The sequence below is a fragment of the Malaya genurostris genome, chromosome 2 (assembly GCF_030247185.1).
Source record: "Malaya genurostris strain Urasoe2022 chromosome 2, Malgen_1.1, whole genome shotgun sequence".
Taxonomy (NCBI): Eukaryota; Metazoa; Arthropoda; class Insecta; order Diptera; family Culicidae; genus Malaya; species Malaya genurostris.
Genome location: NC_080571.1, coordinates 6,274,958 through 6,297,925, shown reverse-complemented (window position 1 = coordinate 6,297,925; position 22,968 = coordinate 6,274,958). Strand labels below are relative to the sequence as shown.

The window sequence follows — 22,968 nt, the reverse complement described above, 5'->3', positions numbered from 1 at the left end:
ACCATCATATGAAGCACGCTGCTTGCTCATCAATATTCAAACACTTAAAGAACGCCGCGACCTTGCAATGCTTTATTTTATCAGCGACATTATTTCTCAACGCATTCAATCACCTTCTTTATTATCGCAACTAAATTTTTATACACCTAGCCGTCAATTACGAACCAGGAAATTATTTTTAGAAAGAAACACTATAACAAATTATGCAAAATATAGCCCAATCAATCGTATAACGCGCCACTACAATCAATATTACGAACATCTTGACCTTGGTATGTCCAAAAATGAAATGAAATTCCAGCTTAGTCGTAGAAATAATGCGTAGTATCTAAGTAAACATTGTTAACAATTTATATGTAGTCTACATTTGCTTGACGAAATAAGATTTCTATTCTATTAATTAATGTTCATAGAAGTGTTCGCTCACCATCACGCATTAGTGTTCTTGGGTGTATGTAGGCGAGAGCACGTGAGAGCGATTTTTGCGAAGAGAAAATTGTTCTCTCACACCAGCTTATTTAATCACAAGCACACACTCAAAGTCTGTCTAATGGACACTGAGAAGAAGTGCGTTTTCCTTTTTGTGTGGAGCTCACCGAATACATCCGCAGTGTAGAAATGAAACGTACGCACTGCCCGGGTAGGTGTAAATGGCAAACAAAAATCAAAATAATAACAAATTTTACCATCATATCTTGGCTTGATGTTGTTTGTTGTCATAGCGATACTTGATATTTCATTCAAGGAAACAAGATATTGTACAATTTCGGATTAGCATCAAAATAAGTTATTATATCTTATTGCGTTATCGATGAGATATTCTGATATCATTAAGTAAATATGATCTAGTAGTTTTATTTTCTAAAAATATACTATTGAAGAAACTGTATCAGAATCAGATAGAAGAAATACTCATGATATTACTCTATTCTGAACTCTAGACTATAAAATAACTCATTTAGGGGTTAGCCAAATTTTGTGCTAGGGCACATAACCGTTTTCATTATTTTTACGTTTCGTCTTTGACTCATCAGTGCAGAGCAGTTCAAATTGAACTGCTTAGTGCTAAACTCGGCAGTTCAATTTGAACCGCTAAGCAGACGTAAAGTTTCTGCTACTTACAGAACACTTTTTGTTTTGCAACGAAGTGCAATGTCTTTTCTGACGTGCCGAACGAAAACGTGTTTTCGACTATTTCTGGCCGATGCAGGTATGGTCATTTAGGGGTTAGCCAAATTTTGTGCTAGGGCACATAACCGTTTTTATTATTTTTACGTTTCGTCTTTGACTCATCAGTGCTTAGCGGTTCAAATTGAACTGCCGAGTTTAGCACTAAGCAGTTCAAATTGAACTGCCGAGTTTAGCACTAAGCAGTTCAATTTGAACTGCTCTGCACTGATGAGTCAAAGACGAAACGTAAAAATAATATAAAATAACTGATAAATTCGTCTTCTATCAAAATTCTGTTCTTGGTTTGATATTACAATGACAGAATTTTACATTTTGTAGCTGTTTTCTCATGTAGGCTTTATTATGCTTTTTGATATTTTAATTCTTATTTCAAACTAAATAATGTTAATTTCTCCCATTGAGATGTTTGGTTTTAATGATACAATTTGTTATTGGTTTGTAAATCACTTCTACCCGGTTGGTGTATCACTCTAGTGAAATGCCATCACATGGCTGTGAGTGCTTAACATCTGACTTCTTTTTTATATGACACCTTCGTTGAATTTTGCCCCCCTATGTAGGAAGTAAAAAAGTGCTCCACATCAAAACTTTTCGTTGAATCTCGAACAATAACACGGTGTATGAACTAGCATAACCTACTAATTGAAACAGTTTTTAATCCAATTTATTAAAATTTCATTTCGTTTTTTGCATCGTCGTTGTGAACCCTTCACTCTATAGTTTCGGAACCGGAAGTCAGATGATTTGAGGATATGTTCGTGAAAATCGGTCATATCTGAGAAAATGTAATGAATTTCGTTTTGGAGTTCACGACCACTAACGTAACACGGAACTAAGGAACGGCATAGTCGAAGTCAGCTTCTTTCACCAGCCTTTGACATAATCTCCAAGTTGAAATAGTTTTGAGCCAATTTTTTTTATTTTTGCCCACCACACTCCCCACACTCCCCCACACCAAAAAGCTTCAGTTTGGAGCCCCCTGGTAATGGACGCAACTAGTCTCAGCGGAAAACAAGAAACAAATATACACTAGCAATAATAATACTAGAAATACAACTTTAATTTTGATACAAAATCCGCTGAGATTCTGTTTATTCAAGCTTTGATGTGCAATTTATTATTAACATAAAGTGGAGTCTCAGTGGAAAAGAGTCTCAGTGGAAAAGAAAAGGGATCCACAATTTAATTACTACACTATGTTGGAAAGAAACACAACAATATTAGGAAATTAGTTATTAATATGAAATACTGTTGACGATAATTACATTATAAAACAAAAAACTACATTAGCTAAATATCTCGTTCAGTCTGTGCTAAAAATGGTACTTTAGTCATGTGGCACGATTGTTTATTCCTTGTATATCAGGTGGAAGTGCATTTTATTTAGTTGGACCAACAGAAAGGATCCGTCTTTGACAAATTTAGAAGAACTTTTCCCTTTTTGCCTATCTTATACAGAATAGCTATCCAATCACTCTAAAAACCGATTTTCTCGGCTGAACCGATTTTCTCGGCTGAACCGATTTCCAACTTCCAGTTCCCGAGTAACGGGGTAAAAAGTGCAAAAATACAAAACAAATAGTGCACTCGGAATGTCTTGCAATCCCATAGAATCCTATCAAATCTCATCCGGATATGACTTCCGTGTGTTTAAAATTTCAAACCATCATTTGGAGGAACAAAGCAAAAAACCGCAGAATTTCTCTAATTCAAAGTCTTGGCATTACATTCCTTTTGTGGAATTTGGCCTTTTTGTTTCCACGGATTTCGCAGTCGATTCTTGATGTACAGAATCATTGCATGGCTAGTACTATGGATCAGAGATGCCAGGTAAAAATTTCAATTATCTTCAGACAGGGTTACAAAAGTCTGTATATCTGAAGAAAAAAAATCTGCTATGGATCCTACTGACACTAAGAATTCTTCCAGGTCGGGGCTCGAACATACGACAACTGGCTTGTAAGACCAGCGTCCTATGCATTGAACCGCCAACCCGGGACAGAAGAATTTCGCTAAACTTGACTCAAAACTGTTAAAAAATTGAAAAGTGCTAGTTTATACCCAATCAAACTTTTTACTTCTCATTCAAAAGAAAGTGTTCTGAAGAATGCCTTTGTAATATTTTTGAAAGCATGAGTTATATGAGAAAGGCATCATGAAGGAGGCTGTTAACCACTAGCAGTACTTTCAGGAACTGAGATGGCATTTCACCTGAGTGATACACGCTGGTGTAAGATTCTTGTCTACACAGGGGATGCAAGAAGCGAACATCACACAAAAAGGAAAGCGCACTTCTTCTCAGTGTCGGCTAGACAGAATTCGAGTGTGTGCTTGTGGTTAAACAGCTGGTGCGAGTGAAACACATACTCTTCGCATGAATTGCTCTCACGCGCTCTCGCCTAAATACACCCAAATGATCACTGATCCATGCTAGTGAGCGAGCACTTCTGTGATTTAATTTTTAAATTCATAGAAGATAACGATAGCCTTGCTATGACAATCTTTTTCGCAGCAAGGAAAAACTTAATTGCGCTTTTGCTGAATATGCGTGCTCCACACTTTTCTTATGCGAACCGTACACCAGAGTCCTCAACATCGTGCACACTTCGAAGAAAATATCTTCATCCACCTCAGAGAATTTCAGTGCTCTGCTCTACAGACCTTTTCAAAATTATAAGGCTACCCATAAATTTCAAGATACAAAAAAAAGGAATAGTTTTAGGATTTTTTTTCGATGGAACATGAAATCAGATTGCGAAACACGAATGTGAGTTCAAGAGTTGATTGATTTCACTGAAAAACTTTTGTGATAGAACGTTTTCAAGGAAAAATGGCTTTTCAAAATTATAAGGTCACTTGCAGTTTATTAAGGTTCGGATGACTAAAATAAGCAACAAAAAGCATCTAATGATCCGTCGCACCACCGGAACGGTTTATTGTCTGAAAAATACAATTTGGCATACTTTGCACCAATTTCTGCAGTGTTGCCGGTTCAATAGCTTCCCAAGACTGAAGAATAGCACTTTTTAGCTCTTGTAATGATGAAAATTGACGATTATCGGCATAAATTTGTCGTACAATAATACCCCAGAGATTCTCAATTGGATTTAAATCCGGTGAGCAAACTGGCCAGTCCAAAATATCAATTTTCTCGGACTTCAGCCACTTCATTGTTTCAGCACTTTTATGAATACTGGAGTTATTCTGCTGGAAAATGAGCTTTGATTTGCGTCTTCTTTTAATTACTGGCAGCAGACTAGCTTTGAGGACATTTATGTAATCGGAACTTTTCATTTTGTACGATACAACTTGAAGTTCCAGCCTGCCGGTTGCACAGAACGCACCCCATACCGTTACAGATCCATCGCCAAAATTTCTCTTTGAGAAATATCGTGATTCCTTACGTAGATCACGCCAATAACCGTTGAATCCATCTGGTCCGTCTAGGTTAAACTTTTTTTCATCCGAGAATATCACCTGTAATAGTTTAACACATTTGTTATTAAATAGTTTAAAGGCATTTGTTTTTTTTTTTAATATTGCTGAACATATTCATTTTTCCAATCTTGGGGCATGTTCAGACGCGCAAAATCCAGTCGAGCTTCCTTGTGGTGAGGTAGTAAACAAGGAGCACTGTTCATTTTTGCTCGAACTATGTTGGGCGAAAGTTTTAATGCCCTCCAACCCGTCGAAACTGAAGCTTCCAACTTAAGTTCAGTGCAGATTTATTGACAATTCGACGAGTATCTCTCTCTGACAGTTTCTTTTTGCGTCCTACATTTTTATTCTGACCATACTTTGCTGGATCTTTCAGAAAATTTGCGACCGCACATCTGCTACGACCAATTTCGCCTGCAATTTTCCTGATCCCCCATCATACCTTCTTGAAGGCTAAAATTTGTCCTTGTTCTTGTTGATTTAGTCTCTTTCGCTTACCCATAGTCACATAACGCTGTTAAATGAATAAAAATAATATTTATAATCACTATATTCAACACAAACTGACAAACATACAAGGTGGCCTTATAATTTTGAAAAGGGATAATTACTAACTTCAGCTGCTTCGGCTTTTTTTTAAATAACTATTTATTGGAATATGAGTTAAAATTAAATTATTAAGATTTAAATTGGGTGTTCAGCCACAAGTGGTGACTTTTCAGCCCTATTCAGCTGCTTTGGCTTTGTTTGTCAACAAATCGATAGTCCCACGACAAAAGGGCCTAACTGCAATGAGAGCCTTTCTTTGTTTACTTTCTCTTTTGATTATTACGGAGCCATTATTGAAAATTCTCTAAAGTTTCCAATATAAATCGAAAGATTTTAGTTTTATCTTGAAAGTTTTGCGAAGAGTAAAGCGTCAAATATAAAATCAGTTCGGTAAATCGTGAAAGAAAAAGTAAACAAAGAGAAACTGTCATTTGCAGTTAGGCCCTTTTGTCGTGGGACGGTCGAAATATGCGATACGATGCGTGCATACTTTATATAACAGTGGTGTATATGTGTGAAGGAGAAGAGCTCTCGTTGATGTTGTTAGTGCGAGAGGAGAAATTATACTTGCTCTTTGTCACACAGAGGAGATGGACATCTGTCTGAGAGCCGATATATCGACGTGAACAATTCAAATGGGCCTAAAAACAATTGAGAGTTTCTCTTTGTTTACTTTCTCTTTCGACTATATGGCCTTTGACCAATGTAGACGCACTTTTGGTAAAACGTGGGGTTTGAAACCGAAATATATCTATTGGATTTATACTACAATTATGCGTCCAATACTGGCATATGGATGCCTCGTATAGTGGCAGAGAGGGCAAGTAGTTACAATTCAGTCGAAGCTCAATCATTTGCAAAGAGTGGCGCTCATGGCAATGACTGCAGCTTTTACAACGACTCCGACCGCTGCTCTGGAAGCTCTTCTCAATATAAGACCATGTCATGTGCATCTAAAGCAAGAAGCACTCGCTTGTGCCTATAGACTTCAAGCTACCGGTCTATGGAAGGATAAATCAATAAATTCAGAAATAGGTCATACACGTCTATGGTCCCAATTGGTTGCATGGGATGATGTTTTTCTTGCCCCTAGCGATTTAACTCTCACATGTAGTTTCCCGTATAGAACTTTTCAAATAAAAATTCCATCTAGACAGGAGTGGCTGTCTGGATTTATGGAAACACTACAGCAAGAGCACGTAGTCTGTTACACTGATGGTTCACTGATGGAGGGCCGAGCTGGTCCGGGTGTTTACTGTCGTGAATTGGGGTTGGAGCAATCGTACTCACTTGGTAGATACTGCACCGTTTTCCAGGCTGATATCTTTGCAATCATGTGTGGAGTACATTGTACCCTCCGGCAAGGCATATCTGGTTAAATAATAGATTTTTGCTCCGACAGTCAGGCTGCAATTAAAGCGCTTAGCTCGGGTGACTCACGTTCAAAATTTGTGATCGATTGCCATACTCAGATCGAAGAACTTAGCATTTTCAATGCTGTAAATCTAGTCTGGGTACCTGGTCATTCCAACATAATTGGAAATGAATGGGCGGATGGACTGGCCAGATTGGGAGCAGAAAACGACCTTGTAGGTCCTGAACCATCACTACCAATTTCCAAATGCTGGATAAAACAAAAAACACTCTGTCTTGAGCTTCGTCTGAGCATGCAAACTACTGGCGAAGTTCTGAGACTTGTCGTCAAACAAAAGTGTTCTTGGAAAATCCATGCCCTGGAGTTTCGAAGAATCTTTTACATTTCTCGAAGCGCCATTGTGGTGTTCTGGTGAGGGCTCTGAGTGGCCACTGTAAACTTAATTATCACATGGCTACCATACATCTTGCTCAATCATTTTCATGTGATCTCTGTGAATCTGATTACGGGACTTCATGTCACCTAATATGTAACTGCCCTGCAGTATCTCAACTATGGTATCGGGTTTTTGGTTGTTTTTACATTGAAGAACCTATATTCAAGCAACTGAAACTCAGAGATATTCTTGGGTTTTTAACCCAATGTGGAAAAGAGCTCTAATTACTCTCGCAAGCGGTTTCTACGTCTCGTAGGTTGCGACTGGTTTCTGTACACATTTATGTTGTGTGCGTTTTTCATTCCGTATTCCTCCCGTTCCTTTATTTTCCATCCTCTTCGTTTTCCCACCATCATTCAGGTAAATTATGGAAAGTCACGGCAAGGCACAAATCCCCGAAAATATGGGGAACGTGCCGTTATGAGCCAATTTATTCTGATACCTGATTCTCTTTCGACCATATCTGCGTTATTACACAAACGTTCGCTACGTATTTGGTACTGGTAGAAACATGGGAATATTGTCTTCCATTCTACATGAATATTTTGTAGGTACACGTGAAAATTAAGGAGATATTAACAAAAGAGAAAGTATACAAAGAGAAACCCTCATTTGTTTATGTGACCTTATGAAATGTTGACGTCGATATCCACAATAAATTCTTTTGATCATCAACTAACAAGGCGTGCATAACAAAACAATTTTATGGCGTTGCTATTGCGTATAGAAGCACGCTCTTGAAATTAAAATTGTTCCACTTTTAATCTTGTAATGCAGGAACCGTAAAAATTCAACAAGATTCTATGAGATCTTGAGACTCTTTTGAATCTTTTTGCACATATCATCTTGTAACTCCGGATCGAAATTGAATTCAATAGGTAGGTAGAACCTTTCACTTTTCTACGTTCGATGAAATGGATTCAGTCATTACCGAGAAAATCAAGTGCATATATTTGTTACATACACAAACAGACAGTCACTTATGACATTGAAAATTTTAAAAAAATTATCAGATAGAGACAACTTTACGCCTGCTGCTGGCGTGTGGCAGTTGAATATGAAGACTAAACCCAAAAAAAAATCGAAAACGTCTGATAACAAATAAACTAAATGACATTCCTCGAAATGTTGATCGAACAATTCAATTCTCTGCTTAATGGCATGTAAAATGAATGCGTTAACCTAGATTGGGCACAACAATCTCGAATTTGGAATGATGATGTTAAACTCAATAATGATTACGTTGATGTCAACATCTCACCAAACAAGCACAAGCCAAAAGTGCGAATTTCCCAGTGATTTCAGTTTTATTTTACTGCTCTGTTTCAATTTTTTCACCATGTCGAACCACGGGCTCGTACGGATTCAATGCGGTAACATTAAAATCAATCCGCTCAAACGATAAATGTTTGTCTACTAATGGAGCGCTTTTATGCGGAGCAATTAGCACAAATTTCATTCAAATATGTCGAATTACCAACAATGGCAATTGATTTTACCGCAACAGTTGTGCTTTTATTGATTCAACCGCGCTCATCAGCGAGCGATGATGGCCAGTATCTTTGCGAAATGGCGCACTCGTTTCAAGTTGCAACGCAGGAAAAGTTTCCTAATTAAACTAATTATCAGTACCAACACTGCAAATCAAATCTAAATAAAACTATACCAAGTTTGCGGCCGATGCCGCCACTGGGGAAAAAGTTATGTGCGGGTAATCGGAAAAGATAAAAACCATAAAATGTTCATCAGCAAAATAAAATGATTATCGTAAAAATAAACAAGCGCACTCGGCAAATCAATTTGCGCCTAATTGCAAGTTTAAATAATGTTAGTCATTCTGAATAATACTGTACAATAAGGAGTGTATCGAAAATAAGCTGTCCACATACATTTGTGTTGTACGCATGTATTTGTGATGGGTTTTTATACTCAGATCACAGCATGCTGTGCGTTTGGCTATCAGCTTTCGTTTGTTTACTTGTTTGTGCGTTTGAAATTCTGCGTTTTCAAAATGTCGCGTATCGAAAAGGAAGTGAAAATTAAGGTTCTGGGCACATGGCTAAGTGAAAAGGGTATTACTAAACGATAATTGGCGAAGCGGTTTGGAATTCATCATGCCAGTGTTAAACGATCATTAATAAGTATGGGGAACACTATTCTTTGAATGAGCTAACAGGAGGAGGCAGAAAACCCGGCTCTTCCAACCCGAAACTGGACAAGAAAGTGGTATCTCTAATCATGAAGAACAAATCAATGTCAATACGTCCTTTGACCTAAAAAGCAGGAACGAGTGTCGGAATGATCCAGCGTATCAAGAGGCGAAATCACCAGAAGACCTACAAGAAGCAGAAAATCTCGAAACAAAGTGTAGAACAGAAGTAGCGAGCAGCAACAAGGGCCCGGAAAATGTATTCGCTGTTATTCTTTTGCAGTGTCCGGATGCATGCGTTTAAATGGACGATGAGACTTATGTAAAGAAGGACTCAAAAACCCTTCCAGGTCCACAATACTTTACTGTCGTCGTTGGGGAGGATGTGAGCGATGCGGACAGGTCAATTCAAGTGGATAAATTCGGTCGAAAGGCAAGCAATATGTTCCTGTGGTTTGAAGTCAACCATTTTTTACACTACCGGAAATATAAATGCAGAAATCTATCGATCTGGGTGTCTCCAGAAGAGATTGCTGCCTTTATATAAGAAGCATAGTACACCTTCACTGTTTTAGCCGGATTTAGCGTCGGCTCACTACGCCAAAACCACTGTCAATTGGCTGACGGAAAAGGGTTTAAATTTCGTTGGGAACATGCAGGAGTTCAAAAAAATTTGGACCCAAGCGTCCAAAAAATGCGATGCAACACTTGTCCGGAACTTGATGAAGAGCGTTCGATCAAAAGTTCGAAAATTCGTGAAGGAATAACTTAAATTTCATCCGGTTTTCATTACGCTCAAGTTTAACCTCGTATAATAGAGGATCAATATCGTTTTTTATCATAATTTGAAAGAAAAATGTGTGGATAGCTTATTTTCGATACACTTCTTAAGCTTTATCCAGAACTTAACATAAACTAATACCAATTGTTCCTTCCAGATGGAAGCCATTCTCAACGAAAAATTTCCCGATCTAAGCTCAATCACGTCAGACTTGGAGGTACTGGAAATTTTTCCCACGAAGAACGCCATCCTTTGGGTCACCGTAATCCACGTGCTTTGTTCCTACGTTTGCTACATCTTCAGTAAATTCTCGTGTAAAATTCACATCCAAAGCTTCTCGATGGCCTTCCCCATCAATCTGACGGTTCCGGTTACGGTCACGCTCCTACTCGTATTTTGCGGTCAGCGAGAAGCGGATGTGTGTGCCTTCAACAAAGTGCTTCCCAGCTATCTATTCTTCCGGATGCCCCCGATCTACTACCTGTTCGATTACGTGATCAACGAATTTTCCTGGTTGTGGCTGCTCTGGTTGTTGTCGCAAACGTGGATCACCCGGCACCTGTGGATGCCGAAGAGTGACCGGAATGCTTCGACGGAGAAACTCTTCGTGACACCGATGTACAACAGTCTACTGGTGGATCAAAGTATCGCCATGAACCGTCGTCGTGAGGATCAAGATGATTTCGTAAAGAAAATTGTAAGTTTCGAGTCGCGTCACAACACATTCCGAATTTGTAATCTTCGTACTGAATCTTCTAGGACATGGTTAAGGTGAAGGATACCGAACGAGCGAATGAAATTGATGCTAAGGCTAACGATCGCCGAAAGGATGAGATCAAACCGTACGATCGGATCCCGCAGATCTTCGTTTGTGCCACCATGTGGCATGAAACTAAGGAAGAGCTGATGGAATTCTTAAAGTCTATCATACGTTTGGACGAAGATCAATGCGCCCGAAGAATGGCAATGAAACACATTCAGGCATCGAAAGATTTCATTGATCCGGACTATTACGACTTAGAAAGTATGTCGGTGAAAGGTACAACCTTTCATTGAAATCATAACGATTTTCGTATTCTTTTTTCCAGCTCATATCTTCTTCGATGATGCCTTCGTGAATGATAAGTCCAAGTGCGAAAGTGCCAACGACTCTCCGCTGAACTCCTACGTTAAAATGCTAATCAACAACATTGAAGAAGCGGCCCTGGAAGTATACAAAACCAAAATGCGCATTTATTCACCGACTAAAATTGTCACCCCGTACGGCGGTCGGCTGATCTGGACTCTTCCCGGTCGAACGAAGGTGATCACGCACCTCAAGGACAAGAACAAAATTCGACACAAAAAGCGTTGGTCTCAGGTCATGTACATGTACTACCTGCTGGGCTTCCGGATAATGCAGCTGAACACCTCACCGGAAAGGAAAATGGTGATCGCTCAGAATACATACCTGCTAGCTCTGGACGGTGACATCGACTTCCAACCGAAGGCCGTCTCCTTGCTGGTCGATCGAATGAAGGTCGATCCAGATCTAGGAGCGGCCTGTGGTCGGATTCATCCCGTAGGAACTGGACCCATGGTTTGGTATCAGATCTTCGAGTACGCCATCGGCCATTGGCTGCAGAAAGCTACCGAGCATGTCATTGGTTGTGTGCTGTGTTCTCCGGGTTGCTTTTCATTATTCCGAGGTCGTGCCCTGATGGAGAATTCCGTTATGAAGAAATACACCACCAAGTCGGATCAAGCTCGGCACTATGTTCAGTACGATCAGGGCGAAGATCGTTGGTTGTGCACTTTGTTGTTGAAGCAGAAATTCCGTGTGGAATATTCGGCTGCATCCGACGCCTACACTCATGCCCCGGAAGGTTTCAACGAGTTCTACAATCAGCGACGACGGTGGGTACCCTCGACCATAGCCAATATCTTTGATCTTCTAGGAGACTCCAAACGCGTTGTGAAAACGAACAACAGTATCTCTACGCCGTACATCATCTACCAGTGCATGTTGATGTGCGGAACAATTCTTGGTCCAGGCACAATTTTCCTCATGATGGTTGGAGCGTTGGTGGCCGTCTTTCGAATCGATATCTGGACTGCATTTCTGTGGAACGGAGTTCCTCTGGCAGGTTTCATGGCAATCTGCTATTGGATGAAGCAGAAATATCAGCTAATCGCGGCATTCTTCATCTCTGCCATATATTCGCTAGTCATGATGGCTGTCTTGGTCGGTATCGTTATCCAGGTCATGGAGGACGGAATTCTTGCGCCCTCGTCGGTATTCTTCCTATCAGTTGCACTGCAGATTGTTGTCACCGGACTGCTACATCCCCAGGAGCTGGAAGCTCTTCCGGCTGGACTTGTCTACTACATCACAATTCCATCGATGTATATGCTTCTGGTGATCTACTCCGTGTTCAACATGAACGACGTTTCCTGGGGAACTCGAGAGAATCCTGTGGATGCAGCAAAATCCGCTCCGGCTCCACCAACTGCACCGCGAGGAAAAATGAACAAACTTTTTGGCTACCTGCGTTCTGGGGATCAGGACGAAGAGGAAGGATCGATAAATCTTTCCATTAGTGGTTTGTTCAGCTGCCTATTTTGTACCCACCCGAAGTCAAGTGCTGAAAAAGAAAAACTACTGCAAGTGGCTTCGTCTTTGACCGAAATCAACACTAAGCTGAAGGACCTTGAGATGTGAGTAGAATTGTTTAGACTTTGCTTGCACAACATTTCTTATTTCATTTTTCATCGTATAGAAAGAATTTATCATACTTTAAAATCCTTTAAAACTTTCTCCTTATAGTGTTTTGGCAAGTTTCTTATTACCCATCAGAATGTCATAAATTTTAGAGTTAAAGTATTTTTTAAATCAGGTATGCGTGCCGCATAACTACGGTAATTCATATTAAAATGCACTTAACTTCGAAAATTTGTTTGGAATAACCAAAAATGAAAAACGTTTTTGTTGTGATAGATATCTCAAAAAATGCGGAAATCGCCGAAGTGTTTTATTTTAATAGTATCACATCTGGACATTTCATACATTTCTTAGACATCTGGCATCAACAACAAAATTTCGATTTATATTTCAAACTCCCCTTTCATTATTGCATATTTCAAGATTCGATTTTTTTGATAAATGTGTTTACTAGATAAATTTCCATAAAAAAGTCGCATTAAAACTACATAAAAAGTACATTGATAAGTGTGCTTTTTTGGCTCAGTCGACAAATGGACGTAATTTTGTGATCTCATGATTCACGGTTCGACTCCCAGACATCGGTAGTTGTATATTAGATTTGACATTCAAAATGGCTTTACGGGCAGGGTATAATTTTAATGAAATCCAAACTAGCCGCGTTAGATATTCTAATACAATTTTCAACGTTTACAACTCAGTTATTTGTCGATGGATTTATATAATTTAACTACCAATCGAGTCGGAAACATTAAACACATTGGAATATATATTTTACTTAAACAGGCTTTGTTTTATGCATAAAAATAACGCACCGTTTTGCATGGTACAAACTTTTGCAAAAAAAACGAAGTTCATAAATATTTGATCCGTCACATTTTTCTACTCAGTTAACACCAGCCTTCATGCATAGCGATTGGGAGAAATAATCATTTTGTCATTCGCTCAATAGGTAGTCACGTGACGGATTTGAAGCTTATCTATGGATCCGAAGAAAAATATATACAGAAATTGTATTTTTTACAGAAACTATCTTCCATGATAAGCAAAAACAAGCTCCTCTCTTTTCTCCGTTTAGTGCTTGATACCACTAGATTTTCTGGTATCACTGATCAGTACCGTACCAACTTACACTGGGTGCGGGTCGATAATGCCGTTGGGATGTTACTTGTACACGTCAGCGAGTGCGAGTGCGAGGCGAACGGCGCATAAAATGAACCCGTAGAAGGGTTTATTTTATGCGCCGTTCGCCTCGCATGAGCGGCAGCGATGCCAAACCTACCGATTATTCCGTAGATATATGATTTTTTTTCGTTTCTACGAATTGATCTTTTGAAATCTACGGATTTCACATTATTTCTTCGAAAACTCCAAATTTTGCATTTTATCTCTACATATATACGGAAAATAATTGAACACACCGAAACTTGAGTAGATGCCAGAAAACGATGTTTGAGGTGGTTCTGAAATCCAAGATGGCGACTTCCAGTTTCTTGATATTCTTTGAAAATCCTTACAATATTTCGGAACGAGATTGAGTAGATAACGGAAAACGGATGTTTAAGGTGGGTCTGAAATTCAAAATGGCGATTTCCCGTTTCTTGATATTCGTTGAATTCCCTTATAATTTCTAAAAGAATTGATGAAAAGGTGTCGGAAAACAATGTTTAGGGTCGCTCCAAAATCCAAGATGGCGACTTCCGTATCATCTTTATTCCTTGAAATTCCTCACAGTATGGGTATTTTCGGAAATAACTTAATGTGGTGCCATAAAAACGATGTTTGTGGTCGTTCCGAACCCAAGATGACCACTTCCGGGCTATTCATATTCCTTGAACATACTAAAAATATGAAGATTTTCAAAACAGATTTTGTGTGTAGGTGCCAAAAAAAGATATTTGTGGTTGTTTTGAAATCCAAAATACCCACATTGTAAGGGTTTTCAAGGAATATCAAGAAACCGGAAGTCGCCATCTTGGATATCAGAACCACCTCAAACTTCGTTTTCCGACATCTACTTATCAATCCCGTTTTTAAAAATACCCATATTGTAGTAGTTTCCCGCCGGAAATCGCTTTCGATGTATGCCAAAACCTCTTTTTACGAAGTAGGTTCGTAAAAAAAGTTTACGTTATTTGGGATTTGGTTCGTGAAAAGAGTTACGTAAAAAGAAAAAACGTATAAAAAGTGTTCGTTAACGGAGGTTTGGGTGTATTGTCTCATCGTTTTCAATCTGTTAATTTACGTAGGTTATTTGTATTTGGTTCGTACTAATTTTCAATCTAAATATATTTTAAGCACAATTAGTGAGTTGTTTTGTTAAATATTGCAAGCGATGAGTTATTAGTCGAAAAAGTTCCACACGGCAAATTAGTCTTAGGGACTTTTTTTGGGGACCATGGGACTTTGGGACTTTGGGACTTTGGGACTTTGGGACTTTGGGGCTTTGGGGCTTTGGGGCTTTGGAGCTTTGGGGCTTTGGGACTTCAAGTCTTTGGGTGATATTAAAATTTTAAGATCTTGGAATTTTCGGACTTTAGGACTTTGGGACTTTAGGAATTAGGGATTTTGGGATTTTATTACTTTGGGACTTTGGGGCTTTGGGACTTTGAGACTTTGGGAATTTGGGATTTTAAAATTTTAAGATCTTGGAATTTTAGGACTTTGGGATTTAGGGATTTTGGGACTTTGGAACTTCGGGACTATGGGTCTTTGGGACTTTAGGACTTTGGGACTTTGGGACTTTGGGATTTTGAGTCTTCATTAATTTGGGATTTTGAGTCTTTGGGAATTTGGGATTTGGGGATTTTAGGACTTTTGGACTTTCGGACTTTCGGACTTTTGGACATTTGGACTTTTGGACTTTTGGACTTTTGGACTTTTGGACTTTTGGACTTTTGGACTTTTGGACTTTTGGACTTTTGGACTTTTGGACTTTTGGACTTTTGGACTTTTGGACTTTTGGACTTTTGGACTTTTGGACTTTTGGACTTTTCGACTTTTGGACTTTTGAACTTTTAGATTTTTGGACTTTTGGACTTTTGGACTTTTGGACTTTTGGACTTTTGGACTTTTGGACTTTTGGACTTTTGGACTTTTGAACTTTTGGACTTTGGGACTTTGGGACTTTGGGACTTTGGGACTTTGGGACTTTGGGACTTTGGGACTTTGGGACTTTGGGACTTTGGGACTTTGGGACTTTGGGACTTTGGGACTTCGGGACTTTGGGACTTTGGGACTTTGGGACTTTGGGACTTTGGGACTTTGGGACTTTGGGACTTTGGGACTTTGGGACTTTGGGACTTTGGGACTTTGGGACTTTGGGACTTTGGTACTTTGGTACTTTGGGACTTTGGTACTTTGGTACTTTGGGACTTTGGGACTTTGGGACTTTGGGACTTTGGGACTTTGGGACTTTGGGACTTTGGGACTTTGGGACTTTGGGACTTTGGGACTTTGGGACTTTGGGACTTTGGGACTTTGGGACTTTGGGACTTTGGGACTTTGGGACTTTGGGACTTTGGGACTTTGGGACTTTGGGACTTTGGGACTTTGGGACTTTGGGACTTTGGGACTTTGGGACTTTGGGACTTTGGGACTATGGGACTTTGGGACTTTGGGACTTTGGGACTTTGGGACTATGGGACTTTGGGACTTTGAGACTTTGGGACTTTGGGACTTTGGGACTTTTGGACTTTGGGACTTTGGGACTTTGGGACTTTGGGACTTTGGGACTTTGGGACTTTGGGACTTTGGGACTTTGGGACTTTGGGACTTTGGGACTTTGGGACTTTGGGACTTTGGGACTTTGGGACTTTGGGACTTTGTGACTTCGGACTTGCGATCTCGGTTTTGATTTTGGACTTAATTTTTGAGATAGGAGACGTGGGTCCTAAGATTTCGGATTCCAGATCTGGAAAAACAATAAAAGCCATTATTTTAAAATGACATTTGCACTAGTAAACAAAAATACGAAATATCCACAACACGCGTCACTGATGTTTAAACCTACCATTTCTAACAACCGCCTCTCAATAGCAATTCCACAGTGCACAAGTTTAGTGCGAAACCAGTGTCAGTAGCAACCCAGATTTACCCAGTTATGAAGACTGTACATTCTGGTGTCTGTATACAGTGGTGACACAAGTCCCGAATATACTGAACCATGCTCCCATAGTCGCATTCATCCAGATAGCACATTTCACCGACAATTTGTGTCGCTTCGTCGCCATCTCACTCCGTTTTACTCGCTCTCTCTCTCTCTCCTGTACACTTCCGACGCTGCCCGGCGGCTGAGATCCGGACGCTTCATATCGCTGGAGCTGATGTCATAGCCAGAAGTCCTTCGGGGGAATGTAAAATTGAAAAGCAGCTCGGAACTACGACAGCAACCGTGTATCCAACCACGCACCAGCATTCGAGAATTTAATCGCAGCAGCCAAGTACCAAGTGGAACTCTGACGGCAACAGCAGAAAATAAGTTTCAATTAAATTAAAATACAATTTATGTTCTTTTTCACGATTCCTGATCCCGGAGAGTATTTTCCGGTTGGCCATTTTTTACCGGCTTTCTTCCATGCTGTCTCTTTTTAAAGAATGAAGAATGTATGCAGCAACCATCAGGGCACGATCGGGACCGTCTCCGAGCAAGAAGATGCAAACATCTAATTTCTGCCGGTGACGTGAAGCTCCTTCAAATTGCACGCTTATTTTCACCTTCTCAGCACGCTCCACTGGCAGTCGGGAGAGGTTGGAAAAGTATTTACAATTTACACATAATTTTAAGTAGTTTTCATTCGCTCGTACGAGGTGTATTTTTGCTACGCCCCCGTTTTGATCCGCTTCCAACCGGTGGAAGGCGAGCCTCATCAGTCTTAATGCAATTTTGCAGTCATATTACGTGCTTCGCCTGAGACCAACCGGCTACGTAAGTGAGTCTACGTTCCCGCTGAGATATAAATGCTAGGAATGTGCGAGTATTCAGTTTACATCGTTTGGCAGGGTGCAACACGCTCTGGTTGCATTCTTACTCTGCTATCCTTCTAACCTACGAGACAGATTTGCATATCCTATCATGGATGAAACAGGCGTACCATCTCTAAATAATCGCAAACCTCCCTGCCGATTGCCAACAAAACGAAGCGAATCTTCATCATCAGCTCGCCCGGTTTTGCAATTCATTATTGGCTTTTGCTTTATCACGCCTTATCACCCCTCGTCCTATTTTTCCTGACTCTAGAACATTTCTAACCCCATCAACATCCCAACCGCTATCCAGTAGAGCTCATTCCACATATTCGCATAGTATTCTGTTTCACTTGACGGTGTTTTTACTTTTTCTCTTATTTTCATCTGTCAAAATTTGCTTCGTCGGGACGGCCGCTCACTTCCGCCATCAGGAAATTAACTGGCTCCGTCACCGTAATGAGATCCGACGATGAAGATGACGAAATAGGCTGCCTCGATATACGACAGGAGGGATGCTCACCGACTGGAGCTTCCTCACCGCTACAAACAGTGAAAAATTCCGAACTGGAAGAGGTGGGCCAAATTCATCAACAGACGATGACACTGCAATCAAGAACGATTAACGCAACATCTTTTTTTTTCATTCCCTTTTTTGACTTTCAGCCAGAAAAGCAAATCAACTACCTACCGGATTGGCTGTACGACGTAGATCTACGGAACGGAGATACGGAAACCATCTCCGCATCCGAGGAGCAGTTTTGGATTGAACTGATCGAAAAATATTTGAAACCTCTGGATCTGACGGAGCGGCAAAAAGCTGAAATGGGCTCTCAGCTGAAGAATCTTCGCGATTTGGCCGTGTTTGCTTTCGTGATGGCCAACGCCCTGTTTGTGCTGGTCGTGTTCCTTCTGCAGCTGAACAAGAAGGATCTGCACATCCAGTGGTGGTTCAATGCGAAGAATATGATCAGTTTCGATGAAAGTACGGTGGAAATTATTGTCCGACGAGAGTACCTGGAGCTGGAACCGATCGGATTGGTGTTCGTGTTCTTTTTCGGCATGATTTTGATTATACAGTTCATAGCGATGCTCATCCATCGGTTCGGAACGATTTCCCAGATCCTAGCTTCAACGCAGTTAAACTGGTACTGCTCGAAAAAGGCGAAAGATATGTCATTAGATGCCGAGTTACGTGAAAATGCGGTAGAAATTGCTCGGCGCTTACAGCGGCCGAAACCTCAGTGGGACGAGGAAGATTTGGAAGATGATCAGAAGGCTATCGGCAGAAGAGACACGATTCATAGAATTTTGTATCAACACAAAAACAAACAGGACTGGAGTAATCTGGAAGCGAACTTCAAGCGCAACTACTACAAGGATGGGGACCTTAATCTTGGCGGTAGATTGACGCTTAGTCGAAAGACACTGAATGTATTGGACACTAGACGAAAGTCTATGGCAGAGCAGAGGAAAATCCGAAAATCTATTTTGCGAGATCAAAATCCTTACGATACTGCAGGTGACCTGTGGTACCAAAGTCCTGGTCCGGAAAGCGAAGCCAACCCGAGGAAAATCTCATCACCTCCCCGATACAGTGGTGCGCACCGGAAGCACTCCAGTGCCAACCGGTACAACCGATCACCGAATCAAAATCAAAACGACCGAGGACGAATGAACTTTGCTTATCAAATTGACGAGGAACTGGAAGACTTTTCCGAAGAGGAAGAAGAAGACGGTGTGGAGTTCGAACGCCCTACGCTGCAAATGGAAATGGCGGAAACACCGAACGGGAATGAAAAACGTAGAAGTCGAGTGGCGTTTGCTTGAGTTACTATTGATGAAATAATAAATATATGTACCGAAATGCAATATTTACCAACTGATCCGTTTTATTCATTTTCCATGTCACTATTAAATGTTTGTTGAACGTTTTTAGAGTTTGAATTACTTTGGTTCTGCCCTTACTCACATATCAGTCCCAAAAAGGAAGGAACGGTATTTTTAATATAGCTTGAGGTTATTATCCCTACACTCTTAGAAAAATGAAACATTTACTGGATGTAAATTCAAGCATGACGTAATTTTTTGGTTAATGACCGATTAAGCTGATTTAACTGTGAGGTTGATGATTTGATTCATTTTTACATGCATTGAACTGTAAATTGTGACGCTTAATTTATGTACATCTATTGAGACCTAAGTTTGCATGATTTTTTTTCTCAGTGTGTACTGTATTATCAGAAATTGCAGTTATAATTACCGGTTTGTTTAGTAATATCAGAGAAAAATGTTAACTTTTATGTTCCCAATGATCAATTCTAGAAATAAACAGCAGAAAAAGTAACAAAGTCAGGATTTCCCAAAGTTTTCGACAAAATTAGATATTTGAACAATTCTACAGATTATAATAAATAAATAAGGACAAGCCGTTCTTCGTAGACTAGCCGTTCTCAAAATATTCAGACAAGAAAGTAAAATAAATTCGTTTTTCATGATTTGCACCGTTAAAACAATATGGAAACAGTTATTCTAAATGAAATATACAATATCATATGCCATATTGTTAGTTATTGAAAAAGTTATCCATTATTACCGGAAATATGATCGTATTACCTAGCCATAGATGCTGTATCGTTAAAACCGCGAAGTTTGTTGAAACAGAATGTTTTTCACTGCGTCGGAATGAAGTACACAGAACAAAATTATGAATTTAACAAGTGATAAAATTCGACAAATGATACAATTCAAAACTACTTAACTTTTCCAACAGCCCGACGAAAGCGCAATCATAACACCACGAATGAAAGCGAGAGATATTCCAACCGCTGGATATTCGATTTCGCTAAAAAGTATGCCCAGACTCTGTTCCGGAACAGAAGATCACCCGCGCCGCGACACCAAATACAAACGAAACACCGTTTCCGATGGTATCTCTCACTTGCACTCTTATCATGTAACAATAGAGCCCCGGGGTTAGACAGAATAAAATACAACTTTTTGAAAAATCTGCCTGACCCCGCCAAAAGGCGCTTGCTGAATTTATTCAACAAATTCCTCACGGATAATATTTTCCCACACGGCTGGAGACAAGTAAGAGCCATTCAAAAACCAGGGAAACCAGCCTCCGATCACAATTAGTATCGGCCGATTGCTATGCTTTCCTGTATCCGCAAGTTGTTCGAAAAAATTATTCTTTTCCGTCTAGACAATTGGGTCGAAACTAATGGCTTACTTTCAGATACACAATTTGGTTTCCGCAGAGGCAAAGGAACGAATGATTGTCTTGCGTTGCTCTCAACAGAAATTCAAATGGCATTTGCACGTAAAGAACAAATGGCGTCAGTTTTCCTAGACTTTAAAGGGGCTTTTGACTCAGTTTCTATAAATATCCTATCTGAGAAACTGTATCGCCAGTTTTGAACAACTAATCATAATCTATTGTCTGAGAAACACATGTACTTCGCGCATGGTGATTTGTCGACAATACGATTTAGCTACATAGGTCTTCCTCAGGGCTCATGCTTAAGCCCCCTTTTATACAATTTTTACGTAAACAACATTGATCAATGTATCAACACATCTTGCACGCTAAGACAACTTGCCGACGACAGCGTTGTGTCTGTTACAGGTCCCAAAGCTGTCTATCTCCAAGAACCATTATAAGATACCCTCGACAACGTAGTTTTTTATTTATTGATTTACTTGTATTTGATACGTACTAATTTTCATTCTAGACATTTTTTAGATACATTTATTGAGTTTTCCTCATATAAGTTCACGGCAAGCTCGCCTCAAAGGAGCATGTACGAGTATAATTAGACATGGAGTCAAATCTACGCATTCGACCTCGGGAAAAAGTGGCATCACTGTATCTAAACAATACGGATGCAATGAGTTACGAAACGAAAATATCGCAAAAAAGCCTTCAACTAATAACGTTATTTACGGTCACTATGTACGCATCTAGCAACATATATTCAGCTATTTGTGAATAAGCAAAACAACCAAATTGGGTTGCTAGAAAAATCACGATCCTATGCCGAGAACTTAACGGCAACCAAGGAACAGAAATCAATAGGGTAAAGTGTTGTAACAACCCCTTAAGGAAATATGACGATATTTCTGAATGCATCTATAAAGCTTGCTTCAGATAGAATTGGAACAAAGACAATTGCCTGTATTTCAGTTATTCAGTTATATTATTAAAATTATTCGTCACGGTTTCGAAGAGATTCTCGAATTTTTCCTGTAACATGGCTCATTAGGCGGCGCACACCTTCTTCGTCCATCGTTTTACCTATCTTATTCCACCAGGTCGTCATCTGATTGATGTCTTTGACAACCTTTCCCTTTGCCTTGAGTCTCCTCTTCATGATTGACCAGTATTTCTCAATAGGGCGGAACTGGGGGCAGTTGGGTGGGTTAAGGTTTTTCGGAACAAACTGGACCCCTGTCTCTGCATACCATTCTTGAACGACTTTGCTGTAATGACAGCTTGCCAAATCTGGCCAAAACATTACGGGATGGTCGTGGGATCGAATGAACGGCAAAATTCGTTTTTGGAGACACTCTTTTTAGTATAGTTCCGATGTCATTGTCTTATTTGTAACGAAAACTTTCGTTTTTTTGCCACAGCTGCAAACGCCCTGCCAAATCATAAATTCTCTTGCAACTTTGTCGGCAAAAACAATTTTAATTTTGGCTGGAAAATCCCCTCGAGCCGTTGCAAAGTAAAATTTTTGACCTGGGATTTGCCCGAAGTCAGCCTTGACATAGGTTTCATCGTCCATCAGAAGACACCCGTCGAACTTGGTCAGCACCTGGTCATATAGTTTCCGAGCACGAATTTTGACCACCTTATTCTGTTTTATGGTCCGATTTGACTGTTTGCTAGCTGGATACGACTTGATTCCTTCCCGGAGTCGAGTTCTTCTCACGGTACTATGGGCAGCACCGAATTTTTTGGCCAAATCACGGTCCGACAGATTACGATTCCTCTTTATCGTCTTCAAAATATTACCACGCAGTTTCCAGCGACAGTTCCACTCCGACGATTGGCTTGAGGCTTCCGAATCGTCGTCAATGTTTCCTTATACCGTTTGATAACGCGCCATATGGTATTTCTGGGCAATTTCAGCTGTTTAGCTAGCCTATATGCAGACCACAATGGATTTTCCATTGTGCACAATTTTTTCCCTTCTTTCGGCTTCCATGTTGATTGTTTACAAAGTACAGTCGATTTGCGGAATGTCAAAAATCATACGTGAAGCTGACAAAATTCCCGACACGTGGGCGCCCAGAACTTCCAAATCCGTCCACCAGGAGCGCCACAATATGAGCAAAAGTTTGTTCCAATTCTAAATGAAGCAAGCTTTATATA

General features: G+C 40.1%; 1 protein-coding gene across 1 annotated transcript in view; it reads left to right on the top strand.

The window, feature by feature from the left end:
- The window catches only part of LOC131429759 (chitin synthase chs-2-like), a 43,392-nt gene extending 23,910 nt beyond the window's left edge, over window positions 1-19,482 (top strand). The window contains exons 5-9 of the mRNA XM_058594089.1: window positions 10,077-10,616; window positions 10,679-10,943; window positions 11,008-12,616; window positions 18,020-18,161; window positions 18,252-19,482. Coding sequence (XP_058450072.1) covers window positions 10,077-10,616; window positions 10,679-10,943; window positions 11,008-12,616; window positions 18,020-18,161; window positions 18,252-19,415 — 3,720 coding nt within the window. The 3' untranslated portion in view covers window positions 19,416-19,482. The remainder of the gene's footprint in view (window positions 1-10,076; window positions 10,617-10,678; window positions 10,944-11,007; window positions 12,617-18,019; window positions 18,162-18,251) is intronic.
- Window positions 19,483-22,968: the final 3,486 nt, after the last annotated feature.